This window comes from Felis catus, chromosome E3 (genome assembly GCF_018350175.1).
Source record: "Felis catus isolate Fca126 chromosome E3, F.catus_Fca126_mat1.0, whole genome shotgun sequence".
NCBI lineage: Eukaryota > Metazoa > Chordata > Mammalia > Carnivora > Felidae > Felis > Felis catus.
In genome coordinates this window covers 40264539-40289374 of record NC_058383.1, presented here as the reverse complement: position 1 = coordinate 40289374, position 24836 = coordinate 40264539, and the positions used below count along the sequence as shown (strand labels likewise).

Below are 24836 nucleotides of genomic sequence, written 5' to 3'. Positions count from 1 at the left end.
GCAGCATCCTTTCTTGATGAAAAAAAAAAAAAAAAAAAACCTCATGAAAGGAGGGATAGAAGGATCGTGCCTCAATATGAGAATGTCCAGATACGAAAGTCCCACAGCTAATAACATCTTCAATGGGGAAAACGTGAGAGCTTTCCCCCTAAGGTCAGGAACACGACAGGGATGTCCATTCTCAGCACTGTTATTCACCATTCTGTTGGAAGTCCCAGCCTCAGCAATCAGACGACAAAAAGAATTACAAGGTGTCCAAGTTGGCAAGGAGGGGTCAAACTTTCCCTCCTCACAGATATGATGCTCTCCGTGGAAAATCCAAACGACTCCACCAAAAAACTTCTAGGACTGATACAGGAATTCAGGAAAGTCTCAGAATATAAAATCAATATACAGAAGTTGATTGCATTTCTATACACCAATAATGAATCAACAGAAAGAAAATTAAGGAATTGATCTCATTTACAACCGCACTGAAAGGCATAAAATACCCAGGGATAAATCTAACCAAAGAGGTAAAAGATCAGTACATTAAAACAATAGAGGGGCGCCTGGGTGGCTCAGTCGGTTAAGTGCCGACTTCGGTTCAGGACAGGATCCCGCGTTTGTGGGTTTGAGTCCTGTGACGGGCTCTGTGCTGACAGCTTGGAGCCTGGAGCCTGCTTCAGATTCTGTGTCTCCCTCTCTCTGCCTCTCCCCTGCTCACGGGCTTTTGCTCGCTCGCTCACTCTCTTGAAAATAAATAAACAGTAAAAAAATTAAAAGAACAAACCATACAACACCTGTGAAAGAAGGTGAAGAAGACACAAAGAAATGGAAAAACATCCCATGCTCATGGATTAGAAGAACAAATATTGTGAAAATGTCAATACTACCCAAAGCAATGGACAAATTCAATGTAATTCCTATCCAAATAACACCAGCATTCTTCCAGAGCTAGAACAAACAATCCTAAAATTTGTATGGAACCAGAAAAGACCCCAAAGAGCCAAAGTAATGTTGAAAAAGAAAAAAACAAAACTGGAGACATTACAATTCTGGACTTTACGGTGCATCAGGAAGCCGCAATCATCAAGACAGTATGGGACGGGCACAAAAACAGACACATAGATCAAAGGAACAGAATAGGGAACCCAGAAATGGACCCTCAAAATTATGGCCGAGTCATCTTTGACCAAACAGGAAAGAATATCCAAAGGAAAAAAAGAGTCTCTTCAGCACATGGTACTGGGAAAAATGGACAGTGAGAAGAATGAACCTGGACTATGTTCTTAAACCTCTGGGTCTCTCTCTGTTTCTCTCTCTCTCTCTCTCTGACTCTCTCTCTCTCACACACACACACACACCTCAAAAGGGATGAAAGATCTAAGTGTAAGACAGGAGACCATCAAAATCCTAGAGGAGAAAAAGGGTAACCTACCTCTTTGATCCTGACTGCAGCAACATATTGCTTGTCAAGTCTCCAGAAACAAGGGCAATAAAAACAAAAAGGAACTATTGAGACCTCAAGATAAAAAGCTTCTGCACAGCAGAGGACACAGTCAACAAAACTAAAAGGAAACTGAATGGAAATGGGAGAAGATATTTGCAGGTGACCTATCAGATAAAGGGTTACCATCCAAAATCTATAAAGAACATATCACACGCAACACCCAAAAACCAAATAACCCCGTGAAGAAATGGGCAAAAGACATGAAGAGACACTTTAACAAAGATGACATCCAGATTGGTCATACTTGAAAAGATGCTCAACCTCATTCGTCATAAGTGAAATACAAATCAAAACCACAATGGGATATCCCCTCACACCTATCAGAATGGCTAAAATTAACATCTCAGGAAACGACAGGTGTTGGCAAGGATGCAGAGAAAGGGAACGCTTTTGCAATGCTGGTGGGAATGCAAAGTGGTGTAGCCATTCTGGAAAAGAGTATGGAGATTCGTTACAAAAAACAGTAAGAGAACTACACTACGACCCAGCAATTGCACTAATAGGCATTTATCCAAAGGATACACTAACGCTAACTCGAAGAGGCACATGCACTCCAATGTTTATAGCAACATTATCAACAATAGCTAAATTATGCAAAGAGCCCGAATGACCATTGAGAGATGAATGGATAAAGAAGATGTGGTATATTCATACAGTGGAATATGACTCGGCGATCAAAAAGAGTGGAATCTTGCTATTTGCAACAAGGTGGATGGAACCAGACTTTATTATGCTAACCATAATATGTCAGAGAAAGACACACATCATATGATTTCTCTCATGTGTGGAATTTAATACACTGATGAACATAGTGAAAGGAGAGCAAAAATAAGATACAAACAGGGAGGGAGTCAAACGATAAGAGACTGTTAAATAGAGGGAAGAAGCTCAGGACTCCAGGAACGTTTCTGAATAGGGCTATGGGCTAAATAGGTGATGGGCACTCGGGGGGGTGGGGAGCACTTGGGATGAGTACTGGATATATTTTGTAATTGATGGATCACTAAATTCTAATCCTGAAACTGTATTCCACTATAAGGTAACTAACTTGGGCTTAAATTTTAACAAAGAAGAAATATAGAAATCAGTAAAGAAATGTACTACCAGTAAAAAGAAAAGAATATTTAAATCAGACTCTTGGAGTGGAAATGAAAGACCAAAAGTGTTACAGACAAGAAAGGATGAGAGAAAACATCAAGAAACAATGGCAAAACAACTAGTAGAATGTCACTAAATATATACCTATCAGTAATTACTCTGAATGTAAATCGACTACATGCTCCAATCAAAAGACAAGGGTAGGGTGTCAGAATGGACAAAAAAAAAAAAAACAAAAAAAACAAAAAAAACAAAAAACAAGGCCTATCTAGATGCTGCCTACCAAGCCTTATTTGGACATATGTCACCTGCAGATTTAAAAGGAGGGAATGAAAAAACATTTGTCATGACAACAATGTCAAAAGAAAGCCAGTAGCAAGACTTGAATTAGGCAAAATAAACTTTAAAACCGAGACTATAGTTTGGTACCCTTTGGGTCAGTACCCAGTAGTAAAATTGCATGCACTCAACATTTATAGCAGCATTATCAACAGTAGCCAAACTATGGAGAAAGCCCCATCAACTATGAAGGTATAAAGAACTTGTGGGGTGTGTGTGTGTGTGTGTGTGTGTGTGCATGTATACGCATATGTACTCACATGTATGCTCTTATATACATACATATATACATACGTATATACAATGAAATGTAACTCAGCTTCAAAAAGAATGAAATCCTGCCACTTTCCACGATGTGGATGGACCTAGAATGTATTATGTCAAGTGAAATATGTCAATCGGTGAAAGACACATATATGATTTCACTCGTGTGGAATTGAAGAAACAAAACAGATGAAAACATGGGAAGGGGGCAGGAAAAGAGAAGAGTGGTTACAAACCACATGAGTCTCTTAGCCGTAGAGAAGAAGAGTGAGGGTTGATAGAGGGAGATGTGTCGGCGCTGGGCTAGATGGTGGACCAGTATTAAGGAGAGCACTTGTTGTCATGAGTGCTGGGTGTCATATGTAAGGGATGAATCACTGGATTCTACGCCCGAAACAGAGAATGTGCCATATGTCAACTAAGACTGATATTAAAAAAATAAATAAAGCTGTAACGAGATGAAGATAGACACTATCTCATACTAAAGGGGACAGCCACACAAGAAGATCCAATGGTTGTAAATTTTGATGCGCCCAATATGCAGTCACCAACATATAAAGCACTTAAGAAAATCATAAAGGAATTGATAATAATACAACGATAAGAGAGGACTTTAACACATCAGTCACATCAATGGACAGAACCTGTAAACAGAAAATCAACAAGGAAACAATGGCTTTGAATGACACACTGGACCAGATGCGTTTAACAGATGTATTCAGAACACTCCATACTAAAATGGCAGAGTACCTATTCTTTTCAAGCGCCCATGGGGCATTCTCCAGAAATGATCACATTCTACGTCACAAGTCAGACCTCAACAGGTACCCAAAGACAGAGATCAGACCAAGCATCTTCTCTGACCACAAAGCTAGGAAACTTGAAGTTAACCACACTCATACACACACACACACACACACGGGGAAAGGCCACAAATAAAGGGAGGTTAAATAACATGCTACGAAATGAATGGGTCAAATAGGAAATCAATGAGAAAATACACTGAAACAAATGGAAATGAAAATACACTGGTAAAAACCTTTGGAATGTGGCAAAAGCAATCTGAGATGGAAGTATATAGCAATACAAGCCTACCTTAAAGAGCAAGAAAAATCTCAAACCCTCCTAACTTACAACTAAAGGAATGAGAAGAACAGCAGAAGGAAGGAAATAATAGAGATTAAGGCAGAAATAAGATATACAAACCAAAAAGACACTAGACCAAATCAATGAAACCAGGGGCTGGTTCCTTGAAAACAGTAATCAACATGAAAACCTCCTAGGCAGAGTTTTCACAAAGAAGAGAGAAAGGACTCAAATAAAGAAAATCACAAATAAGAAAGGAGAAACAACAGCCAACACTACTAAAATACAGTTAGAAGATAATATTATGACCTATATGCAACAAATTGGACACTCTGAGAAAAATGGACACATTCCTAGAAACACAAAAACGACCAAAACTGAAACAGGAAGATACATAAAATCTGAAAACAGAAAGAAATCAAATCAATAAGAAAAAAAAACATCTCCCCCAACACAAGAGTTCAGGGCCAGAGGGCTTCCCTGATGAATTCTACCATCCATTTAAGGAAGAGGTAATATGTATTCTCCATACTCTTTTCCAGAATGGCTACACCACTTTGCATTCCCACCAGCATTGCAAAAGCGTTCCCTTTCTCTGCATCCTTGCCAAGACCTGTCGTTTCCTGAGATGTTAATTTTAGCCATTCTGATAGGTGTGAGGGGATATCCCATTGTGGTTTTGATTTGTATTTCACTTATGACGAATGAGGTTGAGCATCTTTTCAAGTATGACCAATCTGGATGTCATCTTTGTTAAAGTGTCTCCTCATGTCTTTTGCCCATTTCTTCACGGGGTTATTTGGTTTTTGGGTGTTGCGTGTGATATGTTCTTTATAGATTTTGGATGGTAACCCTTTATCTGATAGGTCACCTGCAAATATCTTCTCCCATTTCCATTCAGTTTCCTTTTAGTTTTGTTGACTGTGTCCTCTGCTGTGCAGAAGCTTTTTATCTTGAGGTCTCAATAGTTCCTTTTTGTTTTTATTGCCCTTGTTTCTGGAGACTTGACAAGCAATATGTTGCTGCAGTCAGGATCAAAGAGGTAGGTTACCCTTTTTCTCCTCTAGGATTTTGATGGTCTCCTGTCTTACACTTAGATCTTTCATCCCTTTTGAGGTGTGTGTGTGTGAGAGAGAGAGAGAGAGAGTCAGAGAGAGAGAGAGAGAGAAACAGAGAGAGACCCAGAGGTTTAAGAACATAGTCCAGGTTCATTCTTCTCACTGTCCATTTTTCCCAGTACCATGTGCTGAAGAGACTCTTTTTTTCCTTTGGATATTCTTTCCTGTTTGGTCAAAGATGACTCGGCCATAATTTTGAGGGTCCATTTCTGGGTTCCCTATTCTGTTCCTTTGATCTATGTGTCTGTTTTTGTGCCCGTCCCATACTGTCTTGATGATTGCGGCTTCCTGATGCACCGTAAAGTCCAGAATTGTAATGTCTCCAGTTTTGTTTTTTTCTTTTTCAACATTACTTTGGCTCTTTGGGGTCTTTTCTGGTTCCATACAAATTTTAGGATTGTTTGTTCTAGCTCTGGAAGAATGCTGGTGTTATTTGGATAGGAATTACATTGAATTTGTCCATTGCTTTGGGTAGTATTGACATTTTCACAATATTTGTTCTTCTAATCCATGAGCATGGGATGTTTTTCCATTTCTTTGTGTCTTCTTCACCTTCTTTCACAGATGTTGTATGGTTTGTTCTTTTAATTTTTTTACTGTTTATTTATTTTCAAGAGAGTGAGCGAGCGAGCAAAAGCCCGTGAGCAGGGGAGAGGCAGAGAGAGGGAGACACAGAATCTGAAGCAGGCTCCAGGCTCCAAGCTGTCAGCACAGAGCCCGTCACAGGACTCAAACCCACAAACGCGGGATCCTGTCCTGAACCGAAGTCGGCACTTAACCGACTGAGCCACCCAGGCGCCCCTCTATTGTTTTAATGTACTGATCTTTTACCTCTTTGGTTAGATTTATCCCTGGGTATTTTATGCCTTTCAGTGCGGTTGTAAATGAGATCAATTCCTTAATTTTCTTTCTGTTGATTCATTATTGGTGTATAGAAATGCAATCAACTTCTGTATATTGATTTTATATTCTGAGACTTTCCTGAATTCCTGTATCAGTCCTAGAAGTTTTTTGGTGGAGTCGTTTGGATTTTCCACGGAGAGCATCATATCTGTGAGGAGGGAAAGTTTGACCCCTCCTTGCCAACTTGGACACCTTGTAATTCTTTTTGTCGTCTGATTGCTGAGGCTGGGACTTCCAACAGAATGGTGAATAACAGTGCTGAGAATGGACATCCCTGTCGTGTTCCTGACCTTAGGGGGAAAGCTCTCACGTTTTCCCCATTGAAGATGTTATTAGCTGTGGGACTTTCGTATCTGGACATTCTCATATTGAGGCACGATCCTTCTATCCCTCCTTTCATGAGGTTTTTTTTTTTTTTTTTCATCAAGAAAGGATGCTGCTGCATTTTGTCAAATGTTTATTCTGCATCTATTGAGAGGATCATCTGGTTGATATCCTTTCTTTTATCAATGTGATATACCACATCAGTTGATTTGCAGATATTGAATCGGTTGCGCATCCCAGGAATAAAATCCTCCTCATTGTGCTGAATAATTCTTTTTATGTATTGTCGGATCCAGTTTGCCACTCCTTGTTGAGATGTTTTGCATCCATGGTCATCAGGGAAATTGGTCTGTAGTTTTCCTTTTTAGTGGGGTCTTTGTCCAGCTTGGACTCAAGGCCATGCTGGCCTCATAGAATGAGTTTGGAAGTGTTCCCTCCATTTCTCTGCTCATGACCTTATCTTATTCTTTCATTTGGGTTGCCTTCCTCTCGTCTTGGAATTTTGGTTGAGTATTTGCCATCTCTGTGTTACCAAAGCTCATTGTGTTACCTGCCTGTGAGTTGAATGGTTTTATGAAGAGGAGGTCATCCAGTGTCCAGGGCCTGGCACTTCACGGAGTGTCTGTGGTGTGTGTTGCGTGCACTGTTTTGTGTTCTGGCTGCACTATCCTTCAGGTCAGTTGTATGGGCAAGGTAGGGTCCTTGGCCAGAATGAGGTGAGTCTGATCTAGGTCTGCTCTGATCTGCTTGCGAAAGGAGACTTGAAACGACCGCTCCTAGAAGTGAAGCCCTGCACAACTCTTTGGTCAAGAGAGGTGGTGTGGTCATGGGCTTCACCTGGTCTTCTGGGGAAGGGGCCAGCTCCACTGGGACTGAGGCAACCCTGAATGACCAGTCTTGCCAGAGCACAGGAAGGTGGGGTTGGTGTAAGCAGCTTAGGCAGCCAGGGTGGGAACTGCCTTGTTTCCAGCAGATGGCTCTGTGTTTATTGGGGGGCAGGGGGCAGGGGGCAGAGCAGGGAAATGGCCCCATGCAGCTCCTCTGTCCTAGCTCTCTGTCCCCTCGTTGTGAACACTGCTTCTCAGGGATGGTCTCCACGATGAGTGTATAATCTCCCCACTGTGTGCACCAGGCTTTGTCCAGATCACTGTTTCCATGCCATCTGCCTTACTAGGCAGTTGTTGGCTGCCTTCTCTTCAGGAGTAGGCCAGTGCCCTCAGGGCTGTGTCCCAGCCAAGGCTTCCAACCTTTGAAACTCCACATTCTCGGGGTGCCTGGATGGCTTGGTTAAGTGTCTGCCTCTTGATCCTGGTTCAGATCATGACCTCTTGGTCGTGGGATTGTCTCTTTCCCTCTTGTCCTGCCCCTCCCTTGCATGTGCCCTCTTTCTCTCTCTCTCAAAATAAATAAACTTCAAAAAATTAGGAGCATGGAATACCTGATTTAGGCAAGACTGCCTCTCTGAGGGGAATGGCAAGGATCTATGAGCTATATTTCCAGCACTGGCTAGGAAATTCTTTGCTGACTGGTTAAAGGTTACATTCCTACAGGAATGAAATTGGGTTTAGTGACATGGGACCTTAGCATAAGGAACTCCATGCTGGGCCTGTGATTTTTCTTAACATTCCAAAGCCAAATTTTATGTATACATTTTTTATTACATGTATAGCCCTAAATAATATTTTAGCCATCTACTGCCGGCCCAATGATCATATCCTGTGACACTGTAACTCTCTCCTAATCATAGAGGAAGATCAACTCTGTGGCTCTAAGATCTTTGTGGCTCTAAATTACTTTGATCTATGTTACTAAGATCTTTGGGAGTCTAGGTTACTGTTGGCCTTTCGATGTCTTTCACCCAGGGACCGACCCCCAGCGAGGTTGCTGAGCCACCATTTAGGCACAGAAGCACCCTTTCCAAGTCACCTCTCCCTAAAGCGTTGTCTTTCCCTCTGGTACTTCTGGGACTTACCCTTTGGCAAGTCACATATCCTCATGCAAACCTGTCAAAGTGGACCAGAAAAAGCTGCTTGCCTGTGACTGCCACTTCATGGTCACATCTTATCCTTCTGAAACCCCTCGAATTCCCTATTGTTCTTCCAGTCTTTGAATATCTCTTTGATTTGGAAACATTTGATTCTTTTGTATTCCTGATAAAAAAATATGTGTGAAAATATTAAACCAAGGATTCTTTACAATCAGTGAGCCAGTCACAATGATTCATCTGGCCGTGTGTACATTTTTAGTTTTGACAGTGTTCAGGCAGGAAGTGAAGTATATCCTGTAAAATCTGAGTATCATTCATTATCCAGGATAACCACCTTTATGGAAAGCCTTTCAATGACATGCTCGTTCAAGATCAGAAAAACACTTAATTTACATACCACATAATAGAGTGGTATATACATACGTTATTATCTTAAAGTATGTAAAGCAGATGTTTCTATGAAGTGTTTATCATGCATTCAGTTTTCTCTACCGTGAATGTTATTATTTCAATTAAACAATACTGGGGCGCCTGGGTGGCGCAGTCGGTTAAGCGTCCGACTTCAGCCAGGTCACGATCTCGCGGTCCGTGAGTTCGAGCCCCGCGTCAGGCTCTGGGCTGATGGCTCGGAGCCTGTAGCCTGTTTCCGATTCTGTGTCTCCCTCTCTCTCTGCCCCTCCCCCGTTCATGCTCTGTCTCTCTCTGTCCCAAAAATAAATAAACATTGAAAAAAAAATTTTTTTAAACAATACTAAGAACAACAAGAATAGGTACATGGCCATCACTAGTAACTAATATTAGAACTAATCATATAATATCATGTGTCGCAAACATAAAACCACGATTACTAAAAATCTTTTCATTCGTGATGGGTTTCTAGTTACCAGAAAAATGGGGAAGATATTATTGAGTCTCTGCATACAACAGACTGTTTTCTGACTATGGATGTCATATGAGTTGGTACATGATCACAATCGGTATCCCGAAGAGATATGGTAGTATGAACTAAAGTTTATATTTGTATTCAGATCGCTTCGGTTTGAACCTCTTCTGTCCCAGACTCATCCCAGCTGGCACATTAGAGTCATCCTGTCTCCTTAGGCTCCACTTGGTCATGACAATTTTTAGATTTTTCCATATTTTACATAATCTGCAAAGTTTTGAAGGTACGTGTGTAGAATGTATTTTGTAAAATGATCCCTGGTTGGGATATGTCTACCGTTTCTTCAAATGCCTAGGCCAGAGTTACCGTGTTTTGGAGCAGAAGATCCAGAGGCATAACGCCATCCATAATTACCACTTCACATCAAGGTTGTTCACTCTGAAGACTGGGGTCTTTTGTGGTTCCATACACATTTGAGGACTGCTCTAGTTCTGTGAAAAATGTTGTTGGTATTTTGATGGAAATTGCATTAATTGTGTCCATTGCTTTGGGAAGTAGAGACATTTGCACTATATTTGTACTTCCGACCCATGAGTATGGAATGTCCTTCCATGTCTTTGTGTCATCTTGAATTTCATCACTGTTTTATGCTTTTCAGAGTATAGGTCACTCACCACTTTGGTTAGATTTCTTCATAGGCATCTTATTATTTGGTGTACAAGTGTAAATGGGACTGTGTTCTTAATTTCTATTTCTACTGCTTCAGTAGTGTTTTCTCCAAATACAACAGATTTCTGCACAGTGATTTGTATCCTGTGACATTGCTGAATTCATTTATCAGTTCTAGCAGTTATTGAGGGGACTCTTTAGGTTTTTCTATATAGTGTCATGTAATCTGCAAAGTGTGAAAGTTTCACTTCCTCCAGATTTGGAGTTGTTTTATAATTTATTTTATTGCATTGTATTATTTATTTTATTAATTTTATTTTATATTATTTATTTTATTCTATTCTATTCTATTTATTTATTTATTTTATTTTATGTATTTTATTTTATTCTATTCTATCCTATTTTATTTTATTTTATTTATTTTATTTTATTTATTTTATTTTATTGTATTTATTTATTTTATTTATTTTACTTTATTTTATTTATTTTATTTTATTTATTTTATTCTATTCTATTCTATTTATTTATTTATTTATTTTATTGATTTTATTTTATGTATTTTATTTTATTTTATTCTATTCTATCCTATTTTATTTTATTTTATTTATTTTATTTTATTTATTTATTTTATTTATTTTACTTTATTTTATTTATTGTATTTTATTTCTTTTATTTATTCTATTCTACTCTATTTATTTTATTTTATTTTATTTATTTTATTTTATTTTATTTATTCTATTCTATTCTATTTATTTTATTTTATTTTATTTATTCTATTTTATTTTATTTATTTTATTTTATTTATTTTATTTTATTTTATTTATTTTATTTTATTTTATTTATTTTATTTTATTTTATTTTATTTATTCTATTCTATTTTGTTTATTTTATTTATTTTATTTTATTTTATTTTATTTTATTTTATTTTATTTCATTTCATTTTGTTTTATTTTATTTATTTCACTTTAGTTCCATTTCGTTTGTCTGCTGGCTGTGGCTAGGACTTCCAGTAATTTATTAAAAGTGGTAAGAGTAAACATCCTTGTCTTCTTCCTGACCTTACAGGAAAACCTCTCAGATTTTCCCCATTGAGGTGGATTATAACTGCAGGGTTTTCATAGATAACCTTTATTACGTTGATGTATGTTTCCTGTAAACCTACTTTAGGGGGGTTATAATCCTGAGTGGATGTTGTACTTTGTCAAATGCTCCTTTCTGCGTGTATTGAAATGACCGTAGGGTTCTTTTCCTTTAAAGTTTATTAATCTTGAGAGAGACAGAGCATAAGCAGGGGAGGGGCAGAGAGAGAGGGAAACCCAGAATTCGAAGGAGGCTCTTGGCTCTGAGCCTTCAGCACAGAGTCTGACACGGGACTCGAACTCACGAATTATGAAGTCATGACCTGAGCTGATGTCAGACTGTTAAAGGATTGAGCCACCAAGGTGCCCCGATCGTGTGGTCCTTATCCTTTCTCCTGTTGACGTAATGTGTCACATTGGTTGATAGGCAAATATTGAACCACCTTGGCAGCTTGGAAATAAATCCCACCGAATTGTGGGATACATTTACACTTGTTATATCTTCTTTTGGGGTTGTACCCTTTACTGTTATACAGTGTCCTCCTCTCTCTCTTGTTATGTACTTTTTTTAAGTGTATTTTTTTCTGATACAAGTGTTGCTACTCCAGGTTTCATTTGACATTAATGTGTGCAATGTTTCTCTATCCTCTCACTATCATTCTTGAGGTGTAGAGTGGGTCACTTATAGGCATACAAATCGGTTTTGTTTTTTCATCCATGCTTACACCCTGCGTCTCTAGATTGGAGCATTCACTCCATTTACCTTCAAAGTAATGATTGATATGGATGTACGTATTGCCATTTTATTGCCTGTTTGGCTGTGGTTTCTAATGATTTTCTCTGATCCTTTCTTGCCTTTCTTTCATGTTTTGCTTCTTTTCTTTAGTGATATAGTTTGATTTCCTTATCTCTGTTCTTAGCATATTTATGATTGATTTTAGCATATGGTCACTGTCAGGTGTTTATATAACCTCTTCTGCATTTAGCAGTTTGTATTAAGTTGATGGTCATTTACCTTCGCACCCATTATTTTCTCCTCCCTAGGTTTTTGGTAGAGGTTATTACAATTCAAATCCATTTCTCTGAGTTCCTTAACTGATTTGTTTTGCAGACATATTCATTTTTTACTTGATTTGTGTCTTCTGTCTCTAAACTGTCACTGTTGGTCTCTCCTTTCCACTCAAAGAATCCCTCTTGATATTTCTTGCAGGACGGGTTTAGTGGTACAGAATCCTTTAGTTTTTGTTTGGGAAAGTCTGTGTCTCCTTCCATTCTGAAGGATAGCCTTGCTGGATAGAATATTGTTGGCTGCTGATTTTTCCATTCAGCACTTTGAATATGTGATGTCGCTAGCTTCTGGCTTGTCGAGTTTCTGTTCAGAAATCGGGTAGCTCGCCTTATGGGTCTTCCCTTCTGAGTTGAGGTCTTCTGTCTTGCTGCTTTGCAGAGTTTTTCTTTACTGTCACTGTAATTTGCAAGTTTGGTTACAATATGTTTGTGTGTTGGCCTGATTTCGTTGATGTTGATGGGAGTTCTCTAGTCTCCTGGATGTGGATGTTTGTTTCCCTCCCCCAGTTAGGGACGTTTTCAGCTATTATTTCCTCAAATAAATTTTCGGCCCCAAATTCTCTTCCTTCTGGGAGTCCTACAATATGAATATTATTATCTTTCCTGTAGTCACTGAGTTCCCTTAGTCTCATCTCACGTTGCAGAATCCTGTGCTCTCCTTGGTTCAGTGTGATTCATTTCCAACACTCAGTCTTCGAGGTCACTAGTTTGTTCGCCTGCTTCTTCCGTCCCTCTGTTCATTCCAGCTAGCGTGTTTCTCCTTTGTTGTGTCCTCAATGTGTGCTGTGTTATTTCTTATCTCCATGTCAGGGATCTCACTTTTCTACTCATTTCACAACTCCAGTGAGTGTCCTTATGATCATTCCTTTCAATTCCGTATGAGGAATATTATTTATATCTCTTTGGCTTAGATCTCTGGCTGGGACTTTGACTAGGTCTTTCATTGTGGATAAACATCTCTGTGTGTCCATTTTGTCTGTGTCTCTGGCTCTATTTCTCTGTGTTAAGAAAGTCAGCTGTGCCTTCTGATCTTGAAGTTAACGACGGTCTGAAAAAGAGGTCCTGGGGTCCTGAGTAGTGCACGTCTCCATTTATAGGACCTGGACCTTCAGGAGGATATTGCATGGGTATTGCTCACTCCATGCTGTTGTGTCTGGGTTACTTTTCCTTTCAGTGTAGATGTCTGCACTGATTGCGTGCCTGTTGTGGGCTGTGCTTACACTCAGTGGTGTCAGTGGGACCCAGGCAGGCCAGCTGTGGGGTGGTATGCCCGCTGGGTAACTTGGGAGCAGGGCAGGAGTGTTAGGAAAATTGCACAAGGCTACTAGTCCTATGCCAGGTTTCCCGATGTCCTTCGGTGGCTCCGGGCTGTGGACCAGCGGTGGAAGCTAGGGGCGTGAGGATATGCACAGAGCATGTCTGTGCCTGGGGACATGTGGCTGGGTGAGAGAGATGAGGGTGCCTGGATGTGCACAGCTGGGTGAGGTGCAGATGTGCACAGCGTGCTGTGGCAGCTATGCATGCAGCTTGTCGGACAGGGTGCCCTTGTGGTTTTAAGAATGTTTGCCCTGAGACCAGCAGACTTGGTGTGGTGAGTCCCCCCGTGAACCCTTGGGACTGGCGTGCTGCTAACGGGTTAGGTAGCAAGTGTCTGTGCAGCCTCCGCCTCTGGTGGGTGCTTCTGTGCTTATTCTGGGAGGCTGGGGGAGAAAAATGGTGCCTGTGAGCTCCCTCACTGTTGAAGTCCTCCAACACACTCAGGAATCAGCATGAATACATCTGTCTCCTGTTGCCTCGGCATTGTGTAAAATGCCACATTGACGTTGCCTGTCTACACAGGCAGGGACCTGGCTAGCACTCATCCTCCTATATCACCCAGTGCTGGGTCAGCTGACCTCCAAAGCTCCAGGATCTGAACTCAAGGGAATTCAGCCCTGCTGGGTTTTAATGCCAAATGTTATGGAGATTAGTCTTCACTGGGTGAGCTCCCTGGGGTGAGGGCTCACTTTCTCTGCCCATTCTGCAGGCAGCCAGCCTCCACCTTTCTGACCTTCCTAACCTTTCTGATGCAGCTTCTCTGTATTTAGGTGTGGAGTTTCTTCTGCCAGTCTGTGGATCGCTCTCTTGTCCATGGACTTGGATGTGGATGTTATGTAGTTGAACACATGGGACAGGGTGCGCTCAGGATCTGCTTACTCTGCTGTTATTAATTTTTTAAATGTCTTATTATTTTGGATTTTTGAGACACGGGCAGACAGACTCATCTCACCCACGCACTTCAGGATTTGAAAGGAGCTTTCAAAAAAGTCGGCCGGCCGACTTCATCTTGTTCTGTGTCCGTCACCTTGACCACGCCTCCTCCCCTTGAGCATCGCCCTCCTCACCTGCCTAACAGGACTGGGATACTTCCCCAGCCAATCGGCTGAGGCCACAGCCATCACCTCACCAACTGCCCCTAGGCCCCAATAAAACCTTTGTGATTTTGAAACTCGCTCTCTCTCCCTGGTATCTCACCGCTACGTTGGGGCAGGTAGGGGATTGAGCTCGAGCTAGCTCGAATAAAGGCTCTTTTGCTTTTACATCGGACTCAGCTCCCTGGTGGTCTTTGGGGATCACGAATTCTGGGCATAACATTTGGGGGCTCGTCCGGGATCCCCAAGACCCCCGAGGGACCCCCCGACCCAGAGAGCCTGACTGGCCACGGTTAGTGTCTGTTTGTTCCGTCTTTTCTGTGTGAGCTCATTTCTGAAATTCTGGTAGTGCCCGACGCGGTCTAAGTGGACGCACTGGAGGACCACGGGCCGGGAGTTTCGGAAGACGTTCCGATTCTCCCTTCTGGAGGGACGTGGAATCCCCTCATCTGTTTTGGGGGGACGTGCAATCCCCTCAAAGGTCTGAGACGAGGCGGGTCTCTCCCGCTGGTCGGCGTGAGGCCATTGTCTAGCTCTCGGTTTTGGAGGGACGTGGAGTCCCCTCAAAGGTCTAAGCTAGCTTTCAGCTTTGCTTCCACGGAGTTGGAAGACTTTCTAAGGGCCCTCTGTTGGTCTGCTTCTGTGTTTCTGTTTTGTTCTGTGGACTTACTGGACGGACCTTATGGGACAGACTCAGACTACCCCTCTGCCCACCCTCTTGGCTTAAGCCCTTCCTGGCCCCACTCCCTCCGGAGCCAAAACCCATTCTTGCTTTGCAGGGGGGGACTGAAGAAGAGCTAATTTTTCCTCCCCTGTATCACCACCCTAGGAAGCCGGGGGAACACCATCCTCCCCCTCCGGGGGAGGCAGACGCTGTTCCGAGAGCGGGAGGTAGAAACGCTCCAGTGGGAAGCCCACCCCTTACCAGACAAAGGGCTCAGAGGGAGCAATCCGCCTCCACCGCCGACTCCACTATTCTGCCCCTGCGAGCCACCGGACCCCCAGACGCGGAGGGGAATCGGCCCCATCACTATTGGCCTTTTGCCACTAGTGACCTCTACAGTTGGAAAGCTCTGAATCCTAAGTTTTCTGAGAAACTGGCAGGGCTTATTCATTTACTAGACTCTGTTCTTTTTACCCATCAGCCCAGTGGGACGATTGCCAGCAGCTTTTGCAGGTCCTGTCATGACTGAAGAAAGAGAAAGAATCCTCAATGAGGCCCGAAAACTAGTTCCGGACACAGATGGGAATCCCACCACCAACCAGGCTCAGATAGATGCCTCCTTCCCCCCCTTAACTCGGCCCCAGTGGGATTTCAACATGGCAGAAGGTAAGGAGAGGCTCCGGGTCTACCGCCAGACTCTAATGGGGGGGTCTCCGAATGGCTGCTAGAAAGCCAACCAATTTGGCCAAAGTAGGAAATGTGCAACAGGGAAAAGATGAATCTCCGGCTGCCGTTTTAGAATGGATCATGGAGGCATTCCCTACCTATACCCCCATGGATCCAGAGGCTCCGGAAAGCAAGGCAGCTGTTATCATGACCTTTGTAAACCAGTGGGCCATAGACATTAGGAGAAGATTACAGAAAATAGATAGACTAGGAGAAAAAGTCTGCAGGACTTACTGGTGGTAGCCGAAAAGGTATATAACAACCCGGAGCCTCCTGAGGACAAGCAGGCTCGCGCCATGGCGGCTACCAGCAGGAAGCAGACACGAGACCTGGCCAGAATACTACTAGCTGCCACTGCTGACTCCCCCAAGGAACGAGACCGCCGTCTCCGGCAGCTGGCAGACGACGCAAGAAAAGGTAAAGGAACCACCAAGCGGGGGAAGCAGAGGCTACAGAAGGATCAGTGCGCATACTGCAAGGAAATAGGGCATTGGGCCCAAGATTGTCCGAAAAGGGCCAGCGGGAAGGGAGGCAAGACTGATCGAGTAAACGTCCTAGAGCTAGATGAACTGAGTGATTAGGGGAGTCGGGGTTCGGACCCTCTCCCTGAACCCAGGGTAACTCTGAAAGTGAAGGGGACCCCTGTTGACTTCCTTGCTGACACCAGAGCACAACATCCGGTCCTCCGCAGCCCACAAGGAAAACTAGCCAGCAAGAAGTCCTGGGTCCAAGGGGCAACTGGTATGAGCCAGTATTCATGGACTACCCGAAAAACGGTAGATTTGGGGTCGGGCCGGGTATCCCACTCCTTTATGGTAATACCAGAATGCCCCTACCCGCTGTTAGGATGGGACTACTGACCAAGATTGGAGCTCAGATAACTTTCAGACAAGGGGGGCCTCAGGTCACGGATGGCAAGGGTCACCCCCATCCAGGTCCTGACCATGAAACTGGAGGATGAATACCGCCTCCACCAGGAGGCGCTCCCGAGAGAGGATATTATAGACAGATGGCTTCAAGAATTCCCCTCGGTTTGGGCAGAGATGGGGGGATAGGACTAGCCGCTCACAGGACCCCAGTCCTGGTAGAGCTCAAGCCAGGAGAGAGTCCGGTAAGGATCAAAGAATACCCCATGTCTCAGGAGGCCCGGAAGGGGCTCCAGCCACACATCCGGAGACTATGAAGCGTGGGGGTACTAGTTCCTTGCCAATCTCCCTGGAACATCCCCCTACTGCCGGTCAAAAAGCCTCACACAAATGACTACCGACCGGTACAAGACCTCCGGGAAGTAAATAAGAGGGTCACGGACATACACCCAACTGTTCCCAACCCATATACTCTCTTGAGCTCCTTGGCGCCCTCTAGGGTCTGGTATACTGTACTAGATTGAAAGGATGCCTTCCTCAGTCTGCCGCTGACACCCCAGAGACAACCCTTGTTCGCCTTCAAGTGGCATGATCTGGAGGAGGGCTACAGTGGGCGACTCACCTGGACACGGCTACCTCAGGGATTCAAAACTTCGCCCACCATCTTCGACGAAGCACTACACGAGGACCTGGGTGAGTACAGAAGGGAGCACCCTGGCCTCGCCCTCCTACAGTACGTAGATGACACCCTGATTGCTGCCGACAAGGCCAAAGACTGTGAGCGAGGGACCCAGGACCTGCTGGCTACCCAGGGGGCCTTAGGGTACCGGGCGTCCACGAAGAAGGCTCAGATACGCAGCGAGAGGGTTTTGCTGAGATCGCCAGGCCCCTACATGAAGCTACCAAAGAGGGGAAAACATTTAAATGGGCTGAAAAAGAAAAAACTGCCTTTAATCAGGTACAAAAGGCCCTCCCTAAGTGCCCCAGCCCTGGGCCTACCAGACATTACGAAGCCCTTCCACCTCTTTGTGGACGAACATAAGGGAATAGCAAAAGGGGTTCTAACTCAAGCCTTAGGCCCCTGGAACCGCCCGGTGGCTTACCTGTCCAAGAAACTAGACCCAGTGGCTGCCGGCTGGCCGCCATGCCTAAGAATTATTGCGGCGACAGCACTCCTAGTCAAGGACGTAGACAAACTGACCCTAGGACAGGAGATCTGGATCACGACGCCACACGCCATTGAAGGCGTCCTGAAACAGCCTCCGGATAGATGGCTGAGCAATACACGTATGACTCATTACCAGAGCCTCCTACTCAACCCTCCACGAGTGCGGTTCCACCCCAGTGCAGCCCTCAATCCTGTCACCCTGCTGCCCGACCCTGACCTAGGTGCTCCCCTACATGACTGTGTGGGAATCCTGGAACAAGTACATGGATTCCGGACGGACCTGACCGACCGGCCCCTCCCCGATGCCGAGGCTACTTGGTTCACTGATGGCAGCAGCTTTGTGCGGGATGGACACAGGTATGCGGGTGCAGCGGTGGTCACCGAAACGGACACCGTGTGGGCGGAGGATCTACCCTCCAGAACGTCAGCCCAGCGAGCAGAGCTCGTCGCCCTCACCAAGGCGCTAACGTTGGGAGCTAGAAAACGTCTTAACAACTACCGGCCTGGGGAGACCCAGTTTTACCAGACCAGCCCAAATACTCCCACGAGGAGTTACAGCGGATCAAGAAACTCCCCATGGCCCAGGAGATAATGGGATGGTGGTATTCACCTAACGAGGAGCTCGTGCTGCCAGACCGGCTCGGAGTCTCAATATTAGAGCACATGCATCGGTCTACTCACATGGGCGCCCGAAAATTAAAAGACGTAATCCTACATGCCAGAATCAAGATTCACCAACAGGACAGCAAAATAGAGCAAGTTGTATCTGCCTGCAAGACCTGCCAACTCACCAACGCGAGAGCCACTTGAAATACAAAAGGAACCAGGGTCAGAGGCACCAGACCGGGAGCCCAATGGGAAGTCGACTTCACTGAAGTCAAACCAGGAAAGTATGGTTATAAATATCTTTTAGTATTTACGGACACCTTCTCTGGCTGGGTAGAGGCATACCCAAGGAAGCATGAAACGGCTCAGACGGTGGCTAAGAAGCTACTAGAAGACATCTTACCCAGGTCTGGTTTTCCTGCCATGGTAGGATCAGACAACGGACCAGCTTTTATCTCGCAGGTAACACAGGCAGTAGCCAAGGCGGTGGGGGCAAACTGGAAATTACATTGTGCTTATAGGCCCCAGAGCTCAGGACAGGTAGAAAGAACGAGTAGAACCCTAAAAGAGACCCTTACCAAATTAACCATGGAGACTGGCGGGGACTGGGTGACTCTCCTACCGTATGCCCTTTACCAGGTTAGGAACACTCCTGACACTGGGTTTTACTCCCTACGAGATCATGTTTAGCAGGCCACCCCCTATTATTCTCAACCTTTAGTTTAAAGATCAAGAACTTTTTCTTTCTTTGAGAGGGCTCCAAAGGGCGCACGAGGACATTTGGCCACGCCTCCGTGCCATCTACGAGGTTGGCCCAACCCCGACATGTCATCAGTACAGGTCAGAAGACTGGGTCTACATTAAGAGGCACCACCGAGAGACCCCCAAGCTGCGCTGGAAAGGACCCTACATCGTGGTGCTGACAACCCCCACCACTCTCAAAGGAGACGGCATCGCGACCTGGGTCCATCACACCCACGTTCGGCCAGTGGACCCCTCCTTGATCCGGAAGGACTTTGTCACGCGATGAGCCGTCAATCGGGACCAACACAACCCGCTCAAGCTCACCCACCGAATATTCGTAACTCTATTAAGTCTGCATGTCATTGCTCATGCTGCCGGGAGTCCCCACACCCCCAAAACATCACCTGGCAGATCATAGACACCAGCTCGGGGACAGTACTTAATCAGACCTCCCAGAGCCACCCCAGGGACACTTAGTTCCCAGAACTTTGTGTAAACCTCCAAACTCTATTCCCCTTGTCACCATAAATGCATCCGGTCCCATGATTGGGTCCATAAGCTACATGACAAGGGAGGAATGAAAGGGCCTATGCCTGCCAACTCCATCTTGTTCTGTGTCCTTCACCTTGACCACACCTCCTCCCCTTGAGTAACCTCCGGCTCACCTGCCTAACAGGACTCGGACCCTTCCCCAGCCAATGGGCTGAGGCCACAGCCATTACCTCACCAAGGGCCCCAAGGCCCCAGTAAAACCTTTGTCCTTTTGAAACTTGCTCTCTCTCCAGTATCTCACTAGTGCGTCGGTGCAGGTAGGGGATTGAGCTGGAGCTAGCTCGAAAAAAGGCTCTTTGCTTTTACGTCGGACTCGGCTCCCTGGTGGTCTTTGGGGATCACGAATTCTGGGCATAACATTTTCACAGTCGGAGGTGTTTGTGCGTGTAGACTGAAGATTTTTCGGTTGTTCACACACGTGCGCTCTACTCCTTCTAGAATTGACCTCACATTGAGGGGGGCTGTGGAAGAACCGGGGCGGTACCTTCCCCTGGTGCGTATCGAGCCCTCAGAGAAGGAGCCCAGCGAGGGCGGGGGCCAGAGGGGCATCACGACACCGGGCCCCGGCTCTGCCCATCAGACCCCCTCGGCTGCCATGTGACGTGAGACCTCGGCACAGGGGGGCAGGGAGGCCGCACCTTCTTAACCTGGAAGTTATTTTTATGACAAGTGTGGTACGTGCCCCCTGGAAACTCTTGGCGGATATGGACGTACTAGGATAAAAAAGAGAAACAACCAAGAAATCCATCCTCCTTCCTCCTTCCCTCATCCCACCCAGGGGTTGTCACTGTCCGTTGTTGGGGTGATGAGTTCTAGAACTTTCTGAGGCCTGGGTAGGCCTCGGGCCGGATGAGGTGTGGAAGGAGGCGCGTCTTGCAAGGAAAGGCAAGGAAAGGCTCCGAGGGGACAGGGTGAGGGTGGAAACAGGGGACTAGGCTCGTTCACGCCCAGAGCTGCAGATCAGAGATGAAGGGCACCTCGGGCAGGGCAGGGGTGGGGGGGTTCCCGTGTGCCTGGAAACCAAACCCACACAGCCGAGACCAGGAAAGGTCAGGGCCGAGGGCCGCCAGAGCCAAGTCAGCGGCTAGTGTGGGGGTATGGGCAAGGAGGAGGGGTCCCCCTGCGGAGGCCACCACGTGGGCCCACGTGACCCATGTCCCCTGGAAACCAGAGACCCCAGCAGGCTGGGAGGGCATCCCCGGGGCCAGAGAAGGAAGGCACCTAGGGACAGGACTCCGCTCCCTGTGCCTCAGTTTGCTCTCCTGTCAAATAGGGGGCAGAAACGGCACAGTGTCCAGAGACATTTGGGGGGGGCACAGATGGCTCTCAGAGTTTCTGTCTCAAGCCGGGGCCAGGTGCAGACAAGTCCAGGCCCCTCCCAGGGCGCCTAATCGGCTCTGTCATCAGGCCCTGGCCACACAGCAAACGGTTAGGAAGCACCTGCTCTGAGCTGGGCAGCTGGGGGCTGTGCCCATCTGATCTGCGGTGAAGACCACGGGACACCGGGCGCGGGGGCAGGGACGTGGGCAGCGTGAGCTGGCACAGATGCCTGTCACGAGGGCCTGACTCTCTCCTGGCTCACTCTGGGCCTCAAGCTGGGACCCTCCGGGGCGGCCCCAAAGACCTGACTCCTGGAGGACAGAGGAGACGAGCCAGTGTGCCCCCCGGGAATCGGGAAGGGCTTCCTGGAGGTGGGGGACACCCATCCCCACCCCTGTCCAGGTACGAGGAAAAAAAACGTGGGTTTACAGACAGGCCACCTGGTGCCGCCCTGGTCCTGCTGTGGCCTGTGCGGCCCAGAGCTGGCCACTTAGTCCAGGGGGCAGCATCCACGGGGCACAAATGGTGGGGACAGCCATAGCTGCAGGTGCCCAGAAGGAGCAGGTGGGGCCTGCCACGGAGCCTGCCCCTCAGCTCCTCCCTCCTCCCTCCTCCCGCCTCCCTCATCCGTTCTGCACAGCAGGTGAATGGGCCCTCCCTGCCCCAACCTGGCCTGGCACATGGGCTCAGGGCACCCCCTAACCCTGCAGCCCACACACTTCATGGCCCTGGGGCACCGTGGCCTCCAGCCCGTCACCCGGCTGCCTACAGGGCATTTCTCCCCGGCTGCTGCCCACCACCTGGAGCTCATACCCAACTCCCCCTGGGAGCCAGCGAAGACCCTCACCTGAAGGTACCCAGATGGGCAACCACATCCCTAAAGGGGAGGACATATTGGCATCATACCCAGGTCACTTTTGCGTGGCAACTGGTTAATTCTGAGAACAGATCTTGCCTTACGAGAGAAGTGGGATGGACAGATGGATGGTTGGAAGGATGGAGGGATGGAAGGAGGGACGGATGCAAGGTTGGAACCACGTGGTGGCCTCTGGTGCAGGACAGAGCTGGGGGCTGTGGCCGCAGAGTGGAGCCAACCCTGAGATCCTCACTCTCCCTTGCCAAGCCTGGCAGGACACCAGCCCCAGCGCGGCCCCCTGTACCTCGGGGCTGGCCGACACGCTCCCACGGAGAGCCCACTCCACAAAGACTGACCGAACTCTGGTCATTCCTCAAGCTCTTTAATTTGACAGACAGCACAGCGAGGCACCCTGGGCCCCAGGGACTTCCCGCCCGCCCCCTGGCATCTTCTTGCTCCTTCCCCCAGCAGTCAGGGAAGTCCTGGACACTGAGGAGGCCAGAAGCGAAGGCGGAGCCCAGGCCAGGGACGGGGGCGCAGAGGCTGAAGCAGCAGGCTCTGGGGGGAGGAAGGCGTCGCTCCTCCGGGCCCAGCCGGGCCAACGGCCAGCAGGCCCTGGTCAGAGGCCCCTCCTGATTTGCTGCGTGATCCAGGGCATGTATGTCTGGACGCGAGCGTAGACCCCGGGACGGTTTCTCACCGCACACCGGTCGCCCCAGCTGACCACTCCCACCAAGTGCCAAGCACCCGTTGTCTTGCACACCAGAGGGCCTCCGGAGTCGCCCTGAGGAAGAAGAGACAGCACTGAGCCCCGGCTGGCCTCCAGCACGGGGTGGGGGCCGGGATGGGCTGGGACTCACCTGGCAGGAGTCCCGGCCCTCGGTCCCCGCACACAGCATGTCATCCTGGATGATCTTCCTGCCTGCGAAGCGGTGGCTGGTGGCGTTGTGGTACTGCTGGTCACAGACGGCGTTCTCCACCAGGCTCACCGCCACCTCCTGCAGACGGTAGGGTGGAGGCAGCGACTCTGGGGGAGAGACGTGACCAGAGGCTGGAGCGTGGCCCCCGCTGTCGGCCGCGAGCCTGCGTTCCCGCCCAGGTTGCTACCGTGGGGACCCAAGGGTTCAGGGTTCCCATCTCCCTCTAAATTCCTAACACCCGGAAGGTGGATTCTGCCTTTAGTTCGAAGGACCGGAAAGAAAATGGGGGGGGGGGAGGGGTGAGGGTTTCTGCCCGCCCCCCCAATGTCTTCCTATAAGTTGGAAAAAAACTAAGAATATGAATTTCCTCATCACAGTTTTGGGTCCCGAGCTCAGTTGTGCTTCAGGGACCCTCCAGCCTCTGGGATCGGATCTCACGATTGGGGCGCACACGGGGTGGGGTGGGGGAGGGTGTTGGAAGGCGATTCCTTTCCAGAACCTGCAGCCACCCACCAGCCAGGACTTCTCCATGTGGTCAGGTCGGGAAATGCCTCGCGCAGCCCCGAACCCCTCCCTAACCCCACCCCGTACACACGGTGGACCATGACGGTGCCCCAGCCGGTCACCCAGCACTCGTCCTCTGGGGTGACTTCAAGCAGGGCCGACGGGAGCTTGACAGGCCTGACGTTAGCCGTGCATTTCACAGAGTGTGACAGCTGGAGCAGGGCCACGTCCGCACCCAGATGGGCGTAGATGTAGTCGGGGTGGACGATGACGCGGGTCACATTCAGCAGCGTCCTCCCCCCGTACAGGTACACGTCCCCGGCATGGATGCGGTAGGCTGCCGGGTCGGCGTCCTTCCTGAGGTCGCAAAGAAGCCATGGAGGCGGGTCCTTCGAGGGCGGCCCCCTCCACCCCGCGGGGAGGCCGGATTCCCTACCTGCTGATTCACCCAGAGCTGGATGGAAGCGAGCGGGACTCACCGGACGATGCAGTGGGCGGCGGTCAGCACCCACTGGGGGTGGATGAGGGAGCCCCCGCAGTGGTGCACCCAGGAGGTCCAGTTATAATCGTAGACTTTCAGGCTGACCTGCCATGGCCACTTCCCCTGGGGGGCATTGTGGCCCCCGACGATGCCCACCAGCTCGTTTCCAGGGAGGGAGGCTGGGAAGCAACATGAGGGTGGAGGGAGGCCGGGCCTCGGGGCCCGGGGCCGAGCCCCGTACCCACCTAGGCCTCCCCCGAGGGCACGGACAGGCAGCCCCAAGGCCCCCCAGCGACTGGAACTGGAGACAAGGTTACAGGAGCCTCTGGGAAGGGAGGACCCTCGTGGGGTCAGGACTCACCTGGGCTCCCCACAACGCAGGTCCCCGAGAAGAAGGGGGTCAGAAGCAACAGCCACAGCATCTGCAAAGAGAGAGGGCACGGAGGGACAGCTCAGGGCCAGGGGGGCCAGGGGCCTCTGCCGCCGTGTGAGAGGGGACAGCGCCCCTACCTTGCCAGGCTCCATGGGTCTCTGCTCTGGGGGCCCCCGAGGTCCTTTATCTTTTGGCCACAGGAAGTGGGCGGGCGGCTTGGGCAGTGCTCCATGGCGGGGGGGTGGAGGATGGGGAAGAAAGGCAGCGGGGTGTCAGGCTGAGCCCGGGGCAGCTGCTACCTGGATACGCCATCCCCGGGCCACGCCCCACCTGAG

General features: G+C 47.8%; 1 protein-coding gene and 1 long non-coding RNA gene across 5 annotated transcripts in view; one reads left to right on the top strand and one right to left on the bottom strand.

The window, feature by feature from the left end:
- LOC123382547 overlaps positions 1–24836 on the top strand; it is an 85616-nt gene that overhangs the window by 9078 nt on the left and 51702 nt on the right. The gene's annotated exons all lie outside the window — the stretch shown is intronic.
- LOC123382544 (serine protease 29-like) lies at positions 22589–24668 on the bottom strand. Its single transcript, XM_045047696.1, has 6 exons — positions 24639–24668; positions 24490–24550; positions 24127–24307; positions 23739–24004; positions 23084–23250; positions 22589–23007 (listed from the first exon to the last, which is right to left on the bottom strand). The coding sequence occupies exons 1-6, from the start codon at positions 24651–24653 to the stop codon at positions 22843–22845; spliced, it is 855 nt and encodes a 284-aa protein (XP_044903631.1). The 5' UTR covers positions 24654–24668; the 3' UTR covers positions 22589–22842.

Bases quoted from the DNA above. Each gene is read 5' to 3' on its own strand.
- LOC123382544 (XM_045047696.1), bottom strand. The intron at 24,308-24,489 runs GTGAGTCCTGAC...GTTGCTTCCCAG, and splicing joins CTGCGTTGTGGGGAGCCCAG to CCTCCCTCCCTGGAAACGAG. The intron at 23,251-23,738 runs GTGTGTACGGGG...TCTCTCCCCCAG, and splicing joins GGGCACCGTCATGGTCCACC to AGTCGCTGCCTCCACCCTAC.